The 15,373-nt window shown below is 47.3% G+C and overlaps 1 protein-coding gene across 1 annotated transcript in view; it reads left to right on the top strand.

The window, feature by feature from the left end:
- CCM2L (CCM2 like scaffolding protein) overlaps positions 1–7,291 on the top strand; it is a 14,663-nt gene extending 7,372 nt beyond the window's left edge. The window contains exons 6-9 of the mRNA XM_012804083.1: positions 7–52; positions 3,259–3,394; positions 6,498–6,627; positions 7,189–7,291. Of these exons, the coding sequence (XP_012659537.1) occupies positions 7–52; positions 3,259–3,394; positions 6,498–6,627; positions 7,189–7,291 (415 nt within the window). The remainder of the gene's footprint in view (positions 1–6; positions 53–3,258; positions 3,395–6,497; positions 6,628–7,188) is intronic.
- The last annotated feature ends 8,082 nt before the right edge of the window (positions 7,292–15,373 follow it).

Consider the following 15,373-nt stretch of genomic DNA (forward strand, 5'->3'; position numbering starts at 1 on the left):
CCCCAGCCCGGATGCCTACTGCAACCTGGTCATCCTGGCTGTGGCCAACAGGGTGAGCCCGAGGGCAACCCACGCTCCAAAGTTCTGCCTCCAGGACGCTGCTTCTCCTGTCTCCTCGCACCGGGTCTCGAGGTTCCTGGGGTCTGCCCCTGCCTTTTCCCTTGTCCCTCATTAGGATCCACTCAGTCGTCCTCATGACGCCTAATACCTTCTAAACTCCAGCCCTGGACACCTCCAGGACCTCCCCTGACTCCACGAATGGGGTGAAGACTCAAAATGGCCAAAACAGATTAGATCTAACCCCTCCTCCAGCCTTGGTGCTTCTCCAGTGTTGTCAATGTTAGCACCGCCACAGTGACAGAGCTCATTAATCACCAGCATGAATTGAGTGCCAACTCACGCCTGACACCGGACAGCATCAACTCATTTCATTCTCACAGCAACCCCTAGAGGCAACTATTACAACTATTGTGTCCCCATTTTATAGAGAAGGAAACTGAGATCCAAATATAAAGTAGACAAGATCACACGGCGGGGGGTGGGGTGGGGTGGGGGAGATGCAGGTAGTGCCTTTAAGATTCAGACCCACAAAGGGCAGAGCTACCACAGAGCTGCTACTCTTGGTAACTAATAGTCACCCAGGACAGAAACCTTCCTGCCATACCTGCCTTGCTACTTTCTCCCCCATCTTCCATATTTACCCTTGCTTTCATCCATTAGACTATGTTTATTGGGTGCCAGCTATGTGCTAAGCGTGGGGGTAGGTGCTACAGACACAGAGGTGAACAAGACCTTCCTTAGGGAGCTCACAGTCTAACAGACACCTTCAACTTCTTCCTCTAGCCCCAGGCCACCAGTTCCCTCTTTATATAAACAGTGGTGAACAAAACGGTGCCTGTCTAGAGAGTGAGATGGGTAATAACCAGTAAACTCAAGACAGGGTAACTGTCTCCCTCCCCTTAAAACACTTCCTCACTGGCTTCTAGCTCTCTCATCTTCCTGCATTTTCTTCTACTTCTCTGGCTCCTCCTCAAATGCTGGCTCCTCCTCTTCTCTCCAGACTCTTAAAGTTGGAGCGTCTGGGTTTGGTCCTTGGCCTTTTCCCCTCCTTTATTTCCTCATTTCTAGATGATCTCTAGTCTCATAGCTTTTAAGACACAAGAACTCCCCAAATTTCATCTCTCACCAAATCTTTACTCAGCCTCTCTACTGGAAGGTCTAATGGCTATCTCAAACCTAGCATGCCCAAAGCTGGGCTCCAGTCTTCTCCCCTAAACCGGCTACTCCCTTGGTTTCCCTGTCTAGGTTAATGTCAGCTCCATCTTTATGTTGCTCAGGCCAAAATCTTGCGGTAATCCTCGGCTCCCCACTCCTTCCCTCCCTCCCTCTCTTCCCCTCTCTCTTTCTCTGTCTTTTTCACCTCCCCCACTCATATTTATTCTGTCAGTAAATCCTATTTTCTCTTCTCCCCACCCTCCACTGTCCCCACCCAGGTCTATGCCCCATTTTCTCTCATCTGGATCATACAGTCACCTCCTCGCTGGTTCAGCCAGTGCTTACAGACTGTTCTTCCACACAGAATGTCCCTGTTAACACATAAGTCACATCCTGTCACTGCTTCAAGTCTTCCAGTGGCTCCCCTTTTTACTAATAGTAAAAACTAATGTCCTTGCAATTGTTTACAAGGCCATTCGTGCTCCAGCTACCACTCCCATTTCCTCTTCACCTCATCCTTTCCATTCTCCCCTTTTATTTTTAGTTATTTTTATTTTTTTTTCTGGATTAATATGAGGGCACAATTAGGTCACATTGTTTGTTTGTTAGGTAAAGTCCAAGTTGTAGTTATGCTCCTCCCATATGAGGTGTGCCAAATACCCAGTTAAATAGCACACTAATTCTCTTTTATCCACTTCATTCCTGCCAGTCCTTGTACAGAGCAGAGGCCTGTGCGTTCTGGGTGGTTCAGTGTGGTAATCCCTAGCACCTAGAACAGGTCCTGGCATGTAACAGGTGCTCAGTGGTATCTGTGGAGTGAATGGATGAGCTGATGCAAATCATATCATTACACCTTACCATAGAGACCTAGTAGAAAACAAGCAGGTTTCAGTGATAGAGAATGGGGAGCAGATCCATTTTCAACAGGGAAAGTGAGTTTTTGCCATTTAAACTGGAATGTGAAGGAGAGAAAGGAGTTAGCAGAGTGAAAAGCCTGGAAATAGATTCCATACATGTACAAAGGCAACAATGTGCCCTTTATCCCACCAGACTGCGAGGGCTTTGGGGTACAGAGCCTGGCCCAGTGCCTACCATACAATAGGACTCTGTGAGAATTGTGGAATGAGTAAAGAAGAATTGCTTTCTAGATGTGTCTGGGCCTCTAACCTCCCATCTGAGGCATCCTGGTCCTGAAGAGGATATAGGAGCTAAGAGTCAAAAAACTTGGGTGCCAGTATTAATTGATAGCAAGAACCTTCTGTGTGAGCCTGGGCAGGTCGCTTAACCACTCTAAGCCTCAGTGTCTTTAAGTATAAAATAAGGATCCTCTCTTCCCTGTCCATTTTGTAGGGTTATTACACTCCTGTAGTGATTAGTGCACCCCTGCTATCTCAAAATGCCTATCCTGAGTTACATTTTAATTCGTACCTTGAGCTTTTTTAGAGACATAAATAGGGAACAGCTTCATGACGATGGTCCCTTTATCAGTCATTGTCTTTCTATGCTTAAAGGCATAAAGAGGTAAATTAAAGAGGTAAATCCCTCTTCAAATCTGCAGTCACCCAGGAACTCAAACTCTTTCCTTCTACCAGGGACTGAAGTTTCTGTTTTCACCCTTGCTTTCATTTTTGCACTGGATGCCAGGAAGCTCATTTCTAAATATGGCAGTGACTATGTTGAGCCTAAAATGTTGATACATTTAATTATTTCCCCTCCTCCTAGGAACAGGAGAACCGGCTAATCACTTCCCCTCTCTAGGCCTCAGCTTCCATACCTACGCATTAAACTAAATTAGGGCTTATTTTAGATAAGCTTCAAGAATGCTCATGAATCCTCTAGAAGTTGGGGTGCATTTTTGGTGGTACAGGAGCCAGAGTTGGTGGATTCTATGAAGAGCTTCCAAGACCAGAGTGTAGCCACATAATTTTGATGGAAAATGTCTTCAAAATCAATTTAAAGGGGTTCTCTTTGCACTGTGTTTTAGAAAGCAGGGTCATCCTGATCATTGGTGGGGACCTGAACTCTCTCTCCTCCCTGGGCCAGGATGCAGCCGAGGAGTCCTGCGCATTGATCTGCCAGGTCTTCCAGATCATCTATGGGGACCAGAGCATTGAATGTGTGGACCGGGCTGGCTACCACTACACATCTACACCTGAAAGGCCATGGCTCTGCAGCCGCAGTGAGTACCCAAACTCTTGCCTCCCCTCCTGTGGAGCATCCTAAAAGGCCAGGGGAAGGAGGATGCTGCAGGACTCAGGGCCAATGAAAGCCTTTGGGGGTCCTGATCGCTACCATAATTACAGTATACCCCTAATATGTAGGCAAAATAGAAGGTCATCTTTCATGATGGCCTCCAACTTAGCTTCTTCAAAGGGGTTTGGGTTGCCAGATTCAGAATGAGCCCTCTCAGAGCTGAACTTTTCTGTCTCCCATTCGTTCTTATGTCCCTGCTTTGCAGAAGCTGAGGCACATGCATTGTCTACTTCTGAGCCATCCAGCCCTTCTAGGACCCTCGGTCAAAACCAAGATTTCTAGATAGGTTCTTGAATGCAATCAAGAACTACAGTGAGAACGAGACTGATAGAGGCATTCATCGAGCACCAGTTCATTGTGTATGATAAGCACAATACCAATGTGCCATGTCTTAATTCTAGTAGCAGACTTGTCTGTCCTGTCTGTCACTATATCCCCAGTGCCTACCATGGGACTGGGTACATCACAGATGCTCATGAAGTATTTTTTGAATGGATGAAAGAAATTTCTGAGGCCTTCTGATTCCAATTTTACAGATGAGGATGTTAGGCTCAGAGTAGTCAGTAAATGCTCGAGGTAAGGCTCGGCGCCTATAGCTCAACCGGCTAAGGCGCCAGCCACGTACACCTAGGGTGGCGGGTTCAAATCCCCAGCCCGGACCCGCCAAACAATAATGACGGCTGCAACCAAAAAATAGCCGGGCATTGTGGCGGGCGCCTGTGGTCCCAGCTACTTGGGAGGCGGAGGCAGGAGACTGCAGGTTGCTGTGAGCTGTAATGCCACAGCACTCTACCCATGGGGACAGCTTGAGGCTCTGTCTCAAAAAAAAAAAAAAATGCTCGAGGTAAGTGGGAGAGACAGGATTCAAACCCAGATCTGTCTAATTCCATAGCTCCTTTCTGCAACAACCTCACCCCTTTCCTTCTGCCTTCAAGGCCAGTAGGCAAATTCCCTCCGCCACAGTCCCCACATGGTCCCTGTGTGCCCAGCTGCAGCCACAGAGTGCTGGCTCATTTTTCCTGAGGGCCTTCCCATCTGTGGAAACTGTGCTTGTTGCTGGGTTAGTTCATCGGCTCTTACAAGAATGACAAACAAATATCCCAACAAATTCATTCACTCAATGAATACTTACTGAACACCTACTATGCGAGATCCTGTCCTAAATCACTAGGACATACTGGTGGGCACCTGCCTCCATGAAGGTTGCATTGCCAAGCTGGCTGGCAGTGATTGACATGAGTAAATATACAACCACAGACTGTCCTGCAAGGACATACAATGAGGACCTGGCCTCACCTGAGAAGTCAGGGCCAGGAAGTGACACTGAGTGGGCTGAGATCAGAAGGCAGCTGCTACTATCTGGATAAATGAAACAACAGGACTAGGAAGAGAGCATGTTCTCTGTAAATGGTGCCTCTTTGTTCTGAAGGTTTTAAGATCCTTCCCCTTCACAAAATTCTTTTTTTTTTTTTTTTGGTCTTGCCTCAAACACATGCAGTTTATAAAACACTCCCTCATCTGTTCCTCCATCTACTATTCCTAAGGACCCCATGAGGTAGAGAGGAAGGTGGTATTTTCCCCATGTTGGGGAAGTTGAGGACCAAGAGGAGGCAGGTGAGTTGCCCAAAGTTGGCAGTGGGGCAGGACTAGATGCCAGGGTGAGGCTGAAGTTGGGACCTCCAGGAGCCAAGTATGCTGGTCCCTGCTTTGCCACCTCTGAAAGTCTCTCTGTCTGCGGGTCCCAGGTGAGAGCTGCCGCACAGATGGGACTTACGCCTATGATGCTGACTTCAGCTGCTGCAGCTCCTTGTGAGTACAATACTGGAGAGGGTGGGGTAGGAAGGGAGAAGCCTGGACCTCTAATGACCATGAAGCCCCAGATCCTCCTCTGTTTTATGTAAGAGATTATAGGCATTGATTCACTGCACCTGGCCTCCAAGGTTGACTTTTTATTAGGTAATATAGATCGAGTACCTTCTGTGTGCCAAGCACTGTGCTGTGTGCTGGAGATACAGCAGGAAACAAGATAGAGGGCAAGACCCACACCCAGCACATAGTAGATACTCAACCACTGAAGAAAACCAAGGTCCCTGTTCTTGCCAGGTTGACAATATCAGCATTTCATAGTAATAATCACTAATGTTAATAGGCACTAAAGCAGTAGTTCTCAACCTGAGGGTCGCGACCCCTAACACCATGGGAAAATACATCCTGCATATTAGATATTTATATTATGATTCATAACAATAGCAAAATTATAGCTACAAAGTAGCAACGAAAATAATTTTATGGTTGGGGATCACCACAACATGAGGAACTGTAATAAAGGGTCACGGCATCAGGAGGGTTGAGAACCACTGCACTGAGGAGAAGCTCAGGCTGTGTGAGAGAGGCTGAGGGGCCCCAGCTCATCTGAGGAGTCAGGAGGCCCTCTTAGAGGTGGCATGTGAACTGACACCTGGAGGATGAGAGGGGGGAGGGAGTTCCAGGTGGATGGAACAGCAAGTGCAGGAATTGAGAACAGGAAGAAGCTGGTCGTAGTTGAGGAACAGCAGGAGGCCACTCTGGCTGCAGTGGAGCGTGAGGGAGAGGATGTTTGGAGGGAAACTTGGAAAGGCTTCATGTGCATACAGAGACTGCAGACTGAGGGAGCATGTTTGACAGAGGGTCTAACCCAGCGGGGGGATCAGGGAGCACTTTCTTGAGGAGATGATATTTATTATAAAATCTGTCAGTAAGTAAGAGTTAGCTGAGCAAAAGGTAGGGGTAGAGAGGCACTCCAGGCAAAGGGAACAGCATGTGCAAAGGCCCAGAGGTGAGGAGGATCGTGGAGTATTAGAGAAAAATGGGAGGCAGGTGGCCAGAGTGCAGAGGGCAAGGGTGAGCCAGGTCACACAGGGCTTTGGAGGCCAAAATCGAGTCTAGGATGAGGCCTCAGAATATCAGTAACTTCCCTCCCACCTTCAGCCTGCCTTAGGGAGAGGAGCTGGAGAGAGGTAAGTGAAAGCCTCGTTTCCCTGTCCCTGCAGCAATGGCTCCCAGGACACTTTTGAAGCATGTTACAGCGGCACGTCCACACCCTCTTTCCATGGCTCCCACTGCAGTGGCAGTGACCACAGTGGCCTGGGCCTTGAGCAGTTACAGGATTACATGGTCACGGTGAGATGGGGCAGGCAGAGGGAACAGTACAAGCGTGGGCCTGGAGGCTGGAGGAAACACGGGGGTGTTTTGGGGATCGTGCATGATCCTGGACAATCTCAGAGGTCAGGGTCAGGGATGAGGTTAGGAAGTAAACTTCCAGCTTGTAAAAAGCTCTAAATAATGTCAACTTGCATTAATTGAGTTCTTGCTGTATACCAGGCACTATTCCAAGAACCTCTGATGAATCATTTCTTTTGATCCTTTCAACAGCCACAAGAGGGAGGTCATCACTATCCTCCCTTTGCAGATGAGGAAAGCAAGGGTCAGAGAGGTTGTCACCTACCCCAAATCACAGAGCTGATCAGTGAGGGGGTCAAGATTGGAACTCAAGCAGCTTGAGTCCATGTCCCATTCTTAGATGCAGCCCAAGGAGCCTGGATGTCCCAAGGAGACTATGGAAGGGCTTTCAGAGGAAGGCAGGGCCCCACATCCCCTTAGAGAAGGCTCTGCGTTTTCCAGGCGCGGGGTGAGTGGAGGTTGCTCCCTAGGATTGATCTCGAATGTTGCCCTCCCCTACAGTTGCGGAGTAAACTGGGGCCCCCTGAGATCCAGCAGTTTGCAGTGCTACTACGGGAGTACCGGCTGGGGCTGCCCATCCAGGACTACTGTGCAGGGCTGCTGAAGCTCTATGGAGACCGGCGCAAATTCCTCCTACTGGGTGAGCCCCCACCTTCCCCTGGGGTCCACTGAGGTTCCTGCTTAGCCTGTGCCATTCCTGGCCAGGCACCAGGTTAGGAGTGTTTGGGATTCATGAGGCAGACGAGGAGCCGGAGGTGTAGAGAGGGGAAAGGACTTATCACAGCCACTGAGAACAACAAAGTACTGGTGTAGCCATTAGATCGTCACAGCAGAGCAAGGAAAGGGAGTGATTCTTCCCATTTTACCCATGAGGACGCTGAGGCTCAGAGAGGCTAAGGAACTTGTGTAAGGTCACACAGCTAGTAAAGAGAGCTAACAACAGTAATACCAACCAGTAATACTAAGACGCTAACATGCACTTGGCAGTTACCAAATTCCAAGCATTATCTCATTAAAAGCTCTCTATTCTGGGAATTAGACACTATGCTTTGTCCTTATTTTGCAGGTGACTGAGGCTCAGTAGTAAAGTAAAAAGTAGCAGAGTCACATAACAAGTCAGGGTGGAAGTAAAAGCCAACTAAAGTTTATGGGGCACTAGGTGTTTGCTAAGTACCTTGTTATTTAATCCTCGCATCATTCTTAGGGGGGAGAATGGGTGCAATTATCTCAATTTACAAGCCAAGAAAGGGATGCCCAGAGTAATGTTTGAATGAAGGCGATATAACTAATAAACAGGACTGTGACAATCCTAATAACATTAACACTAATAAGAGCGTTTACTGTGAGTTGAGCACTGTGCTGTTATGTGCTGGCTCAGAAAGTTCAGGAACTTGGACAAGGCCACACAGCTTGTGAGTGGCAGAGCGGGAACTTGAACTCTGATTTCCAGAGAGGGTGGCTCCTCTGTGGGACGGGGAGCGGCAAACCCCAGAGAGATCACCCTGTCCCCTCGGCCTGCAGGGATGCGGCCCTTCATCCCGGACCAGGACATCGGCTATTTCGAGGGCTTTCTGGAGGGCGTAGGCATCCGCGAAGGGGGCATCCTCACCGACAGCTTCGGCCGCATCAAGCGCAGCATGAGCTCCACGTCGGCGTCGGCCGTGCGCAGCTACGATGGTGGGGCGCAGCGGCCCGAGGCACAGGCCTTCCACCGGCTGCTGGCAGACATCACGCACGATATAGAGGCCCTGGCCCCCGACGACGACGACGACAATGAGGGCGATGACGATGAGTCCCAGGACTCCCCAGGCGGGGCAGACGCTGCCGAAGACAACTACCTGTAGCCTCTGTCTATGTGGAGGGCATGGAAGAGGGTCTTCCTGTAGCCTACTTATGGCTCTCGCTCACTCTTGCCGGCGGGGCCACCATCCTCAGGGCCCTCTCCTTTGCCCAGGATTTTCATTCCTGGGTCGCGGTCCCTGCCTTCGGGGACCTTGGTCCCTGCAGTACCAAGAATGTCCTGGAGGGGGTGGGCAAAGCTCAACCCTAGAGTCGAGGGTAGAGCGCTGCCCTCTGCCAGCCCAGAGCTGGGCAGTGATCCTGCTTTGTCCCGCTAGAGGTGAGAGCTCAGCTCCAGGACACACCATCCTCCACAAGATTCCCTCCACAGCTTTCTGGAGGCCGAGAAAGGGATGAAGAGTGGGCTCCATCTGCTGGCCGACTGAGAAAAGAATTTCCAGAACCTAGAGACTTCTGTTGATCCTTCTTTATAGAATGGGAAACTGAGGTCCAAAAAGAGGGGAAGGGACTTGAGGGAATCTCCTGATTCTCCTTATATTACCTCAAACGGACTATACTAAAGAGTGTAGTAGGTCTTTTACCATAGAGTGTAAATGGCAGTATCCTCTCCCCTGATGGCAGAAATTGCCCCCTCTGTGCAGAGGAGAGGTTTTCCTCCTGTGAGAGTTGGCTCAGGTGGGTGATCTGGGTCTCAGTTCTGGCCTTCAGACCCTAAACAAACTGATTATTCAGATCTTGGATCTGGAGCTCGATTTGGGTTGGAATCTTGGATTATGGAGCCAGACAGACCCAAGACTCTTATCTGGTGAGTGTCCTAGCCTCTGTATGCCTCCTGTTTCCTCACCTGTCCAGTGAGGTCAGCCCCATCTACCTCACAGGGCGATCATGGGGATGAATGGAGGTCAAGGCCTTAGCTTAGGGTTTAGCACATGATAGATGCTCAGTAAATGCTGTTCTTGCCACATTGAACACTTTCTGACTCAGCGTTTTGCCTGGGTGCAATGGGAGGAGAACTGGGGAGGAGGATGTTAAGAAGACCCTCGGGGAGCTCAGTTTGGGGAAAAAGAACAGGACTCGCCCTTTGAAGCTCTATTACAGCCTGGCTGTGTGCTCAAGCCCCAAATGAGAAACACCAAGACTCCACAGCCATCTGGGGGTCTGGGGTCAGAAGGCAGGTTAGAAAGGTGGGGAGGTCAGATAAACACAGCACTGGACACCATCTGCGGAAAGATTTAGAGACTAAAAGAAACAAGGCCTGATGGAGGCCAGAAACTCGTATAGAAGTTTCTAAAACTTCTAAAACTAAAATTTATTTGTAAAACTTTGCAAAACCTTCCATGGCCAGACGTATGGTACTTACCATGAGATAGGTACTGTTATCAATTTTCAAGTGCTATAACTAGGACTTCAGGTCCAGAGAGTTGCATGTGATGAATCATCATCCCATCGTGCCATCATCATTGGTCCCTGCTAGGCCTTCTGATGTTTTATTTTATTTTATTCCCTCCTCCCCAATCCACACATTCCTCACATTTCTTCTCTCTCCCCACCATGAGCACCCACCCATATCTGTTGACATACACATCCTCCAGCATAAATACACATAAATACCCTCAAGTGGGTATTTATGCTACATAAATGGTATTGTATGAGAATCTCATTCTATTGATTCACTTTCTCACTGCGTAGTGTTTTTAAGGTCTACCTTTGTTGCTGTGGGAAAACCTAGCTGTTGTATCCAGTTTCTGCAAAATATTTCAAGCTGAGCATCCACTGTTTTATTTATCCATCTCCCCAGAGATGGATACCCAGGTTGCTTCCAACTCCCTCTTTACCACAGACAACACTGTGATGAATGTGTTTATACATGATCCTTATGGGCCTGTGTGAACATCTCTTTGTGCTCTGCACCCAAGAATAGAATTACTAGATCGCGGGGCATCTATGTGTTAGATTTCACCAAATTCTTCCAGAATAGCTCCACCTACAGGGTGTAAAGGATACTATTTCCCCCACATCTTCATTAGCTTTTACATTATCCGACTTGGTCATTTTTGCCTGTCAGTTTGGGTGTGCAGTGGTAGCTCATTATCGTTTTAACTTGCTTTTCTCTGTTAATCCTGAGATGTAGAATCTCCTCCTCTATCTGTAAGGCTTTGGGGCTTTCCCTCCTGTGAACTGCTTGTTCATATCTTTTGTTCGGGTTTTCCTGAGTTTCCTATCTTTTTCTTGTTGATTTATAAGAGTAGATGGTCAATTTTAAATAGTAATCCCTTTTAGATGTGGATGTTCCAAATATCTTCACTTAAAATGTTGCCCATCTAAGTTTATCTATGGCACTAGGTCTCCAGCTTTATCCTGGAAAGCTAGCCAAACACAGGCATCTGAGCCCCACTCCAGAGTTTCTGACTCAGCAGAGCAGGGAAGGAGCGATTTGCAGTTCTAACTAGTACCCAGGTGATACTGATGGTCCAGGAACCACACTCTGAAAACAACTCCATAATGCTTCCCACTGAACAGATTCCTTAATTTTGATGTCGAATTTATTTATCCTCATTTTATGTTTGAAGAAACTGGATCTCAAGAGGTGAAGTGAATGACCCAAAGTCACATAGCTGGGATTAGACTCATATCTGAGTTAGAGCCCATGCTCCTAGCCTCTCTATTTTCTTGTCTCAAGCCTTTGGGTGTAGTGGTTGTAAGCTGGGGCATTTGGACCTGAGGCTAAAAAGGAGCCTTAGTAAGTTTCTGAGTGAGGCATTGAAGGAGAAGTTGATTGGGCAGACAGAGGCTACAGATATAGGGCCTCTCTTAAAGGTCTGGGGGCTTTGCAAGAGAATCAGGCTCAAAAACTGCCCACAGTCCTGGCCAGGGTACAGTGATGGGGCTGCTAAGAAGTACTGGTCAGTTCTTACCCCATAGCTCCGGGGATGGGGCAATTTCCCTCACACACTAGGAAGTTCCCACCCACCCCAGATCTACCCTCTTACTAAAGCCATTCCACCTCTTAGTTTCCGAGGTCCAAAAGGTCCTGGCTGGCGTAGCCAGACTCTGGGCACACTTACTCCTGTAGCATCCAGAGACCCCGCCAGGGCCACTTCCTTTATGGGTCAGTTCCTGGCATCACAAGAGGGGAAAACCCCTGAGGGTGGAACAGCTAGTTCCCAAGGACTTCTAGGGGTAGTGCAAATACGGAACTTCCCCACAGCTGGGTCCCCTGAGGACAGTCCTGACCCAAAGACAGTGGTGAAATTGGTAGCATTATGTCCAATTACCCCTAGGTAGAAAATTCTCCCATTTTGAGGCCCTGCAACTTCCTACTTTTTCCCACTTCTGAATGAAGACTCCTAACAGTCCTTCCCCACTGTGTGTTGGGGAGGAGCCCTGGAACAACTGTCATTCAGTCGCTGAACATTTAGAGAGAGAGCACCCATTCTGCCAGGCATTATGCGAGACATGAGAGGAAGATGTAGCACAGTCTCTGCCTGCTGTAGGGCACACAATCTGGTGGCAAAGACAGGTCCTCAGATAAAGCACTTTTTCTAGGATGCGTTTGTAGACTTAATTGTGCACGATGACAGCTCTGATGGCCATTCCAGGAAAAGAGTTTCAAAATTGCTTTGAAGAGTAGGCTAGGCACTGGTATCAGCACATAACTCCCCAACAGGCATACGTGGAAGGTGACTGTGCTGATATTCAGCAATGAGGTGTGTGTAGCACTTTGTCTAGGATCAGTTCGTGAACTTAATTGTCTGACTTCGTATGTGTTTGGAATCATCCTGGAAGGATACACAAAACAAGTTGTAGTTGTTGCCTCTGAGCTGCTGTAGAATATAGCAGAGCAATTTAAAAAAAAAAACCCTACTATTCCAGTATTCCAGTATTGGTTTAACTTTACAGACAGTATCTCTTTTCATATCTGTCTGAGCTCCTTATCCCCACCCCCACCCCCAGTGCATGTGTGCGCACACACACAGAGACAGACCTTGTACAAGAAGACTGGTTCTCACTCATTCCTACATTCCCTGGAACCCAGCACAACACCCGGCACACAGCATCCTGCCAATAGTTAATGTGAATGAATCATCTTGGAAACAGACCCTCCAGCCCCAGTTCAGATCTCAGAGGACTGCAGCCCAGGCTGACATCTTGACTGCTGCCTCCTAAGAGACACCAAGCCAAAACCACTAACTAAGTAAAGCTACTTCCAGATTTCTGACCTACAGAAACTGTATCAGATAATAAATGTTTATTTTAAGTTGCTACATTTTGGGTGATTTGTTATGCAGCAAGGAATAACTCATACAATCAACAGTCTTTATAAAGCATTTGATATGTGCTAATTCTGTGGAGAATGCATAAGAAAAGTCATGGTCTTGCCCTCAGGGGAGCAAGCCATGTGAGCATTCATTCTTAGACTCATTCATGCCTTTAACTAGCAGTTACTGAGCACTTTCTACATATCTGGCCCAGTGCTGAGTGCTGACCTATAGGATATTGGCAAATACACCGGCAGTACCAGCTTCTCAGAGGCTGAGGCAGGAAGATCACTTGAGCCCAGGAGTTCAAGGCTAACCTGGACAACATGGTGAGACCCCATCTCTAAAAGAACAAAAAACACTATAGGATAAGTGGAAACTTTCTGGAGTTATCAAAACGTATATATGTGTGTGTGTGTGTGTGTGTGTGTGTGTGTATTTGAGACAGAGTCTCACTTTGTCAACCTTGGTAGAGTGCCATGGCATCATAGTTCACAGCAACCTCAAACTCCTGGGCTTAAGAGATTCTCTTGCCTTAGCCTCCCAAGTGCTGGGATTACAGAGGTAAGCCACCGCGCCAGGCCTTCAAAATGTATATCAAAATGTAAATGTAATAGGATTAAGTTACATAGATGTGTAGGCATTTGTAAAAACTTGGCAAATGAACACTTAATTTTGTGCATTTCATTGTATGTAAATTTGCCATTAAAAGAAAAATACTGTAAACAAATACTGAAATTGAACTCTAATTAATACATATACTAAAGCAATTTTTTGAAATGCATTTTATTAATAAAAAATATGAATTCATTGATGGATGGGTAGATGGATAAAGCAAGTAAAATGTTAATGGTAGAATGTAAGTGGCGAGTATAAATATATTGTGTATAACAAAAGCCTTTTGGGCGGCAGTAGGGTGCTGGCCCCATATACCGAGTGTGGTGGGTTCAAACCTGGCCCTGGCCAAACTGCAACAAAAAAATAGCGGGGCATTGTGACAGGTGCCTATAGTCCCAGCTACTCTGGAGGCTGAGGCAAGAGAATCGCCTAAGCCCAAGAACTGGAGTTTGCCGTGAGCTGTGACACCATAGCAGTCTACCGAGGGCAATAAAGTGAGACTCTGTCTCTAAAACAAACAAACAAAAAAACCTTTCAATTTTGCTGTATATTTGGAAATTTTCATAATAAAGTGTTCAAGAGAAGGGATACTTAAAACTATATGTACCAGTTCCCTTACTTATTATTATTATTTTAGGTATATAATCACAAATGTATTCTATTTAAAAAAGAAAAAACGAATACAAAAAAAGTCATACACACCCGCCCTCATTTCAGTGTTCCTTTCCTCTTCAGTGACAGCCTCTGTTTCTTGTTGGTTAAGTAGCTTCCTCTGTTTCTTGTTGGCTATGTAGCTTCCAGACTTTTCTCTATGCATTTACAAATGCAGGTAAATACAAAACCGTATTTAAAAAAAAAAAAAAAAGGAATATACTCTCTATACTATTCTGAAAGCATGCCTGGGGGATCTCTTGTGTTAACTCATGCACATCACTCCAGTTTCAAATTGCTGAGTAAGGATGTGCCTGCTTCAAGATACAGGGTCAGAGAAGAGAGACTCTTATTTGGCACCACCCCAGGTTAGAAGACCTGGGACTGGAGCCCACTCTCCTAGTTCCCAGGCCTGGACACACCCTTCTTGAGGGTGTCCAGAACTGAATGGTGATGTGGGGGGGGAGCAGTGCGCTGGCCCTTTTTTTCTGGCAGAATACAGGGGGTGAGCCCAGCACTGGTCAGACCCAGGAGGAAGTCTGTAAAAGGCTTCCTCTTTTCTTAGCCTCTTGGGACACTGGGGGTAGGAGGGGTGTTGTGAAACTGAACCGTCCCCTAATCTCCCTGGGGGGACCCATCAGCTGGGGGTGGCCATGCAGCTGGGGTCAGAAAAACAATTTCATGTGTCCCCCCAGCATCCCCTATCCCCTCCCTGTCCCACTGTGCCTCTGAGCAGATAGGTGGTCAGCTGTCTATAGGATGGTATCTAGGGTAGGTAAGCTTTGAGGACAACCGCATCCTCATGCCCATGTCTCACATATGAATAAGCTCCAGCTCCTTATGTGTTTCCCAGGCTTGTCTTCCAAAAGCGGTCTATGCTGGGGGTTTCAGGCACTAACAACACGGAAGTGTTTGTGGTTCCTTAAACAGGCTAGGCTGTTTTCCCCTCAAGCCTTTGTTAGGCTGTCTCTTCTATCTGGAATGCCCTTTGCCTTGATCTTTGAGCCTCTTTAAGCCTCAGCTCACATCTCACCTTTTTCAAGGCTTCTCTAGTCCTGGATGGTGGCTCAGGCCTGTAATCCTAGTACTTTGTGAGGCTAAGTTGGGAGGATTGCTTGAGGCCAGAAGTTTGAAACCAGCCTGAGCAAAAGTGAGACCCTGTCTTTACTAAAAACAGAAACATTCCCAGGGCAGTGGTGGCAGGTGCCTGTAAATCCCAGCTACATGTGAGGCTGAGGCAGGAGGATTGCTGGAGTCCAGGAATTTGAGGTTAAAATGATGCGCTGTAATGATGCCATTGCACTTTTTTTTTTTTTTTTTTTTTTTTAATTTGACTACCTTTAACTTTTAATATGATT

The sequence above is a fragment of the Otolemur garnettii genome, unplaced genomic scaffold (genome assembly GCF_000181295.1).
Source record: "Otolemur garnettii isolate 467f Iridium unplaced genomic scaffold, OtoGar3 scaffold00025, whole genome shotgun sequence".
NCBI classification, from domain to species: Eukaryota; Metazoa; Chordata; class Mammalia; order Primates; family Galagidae; genus Otolemur; species Otolemur garnettii.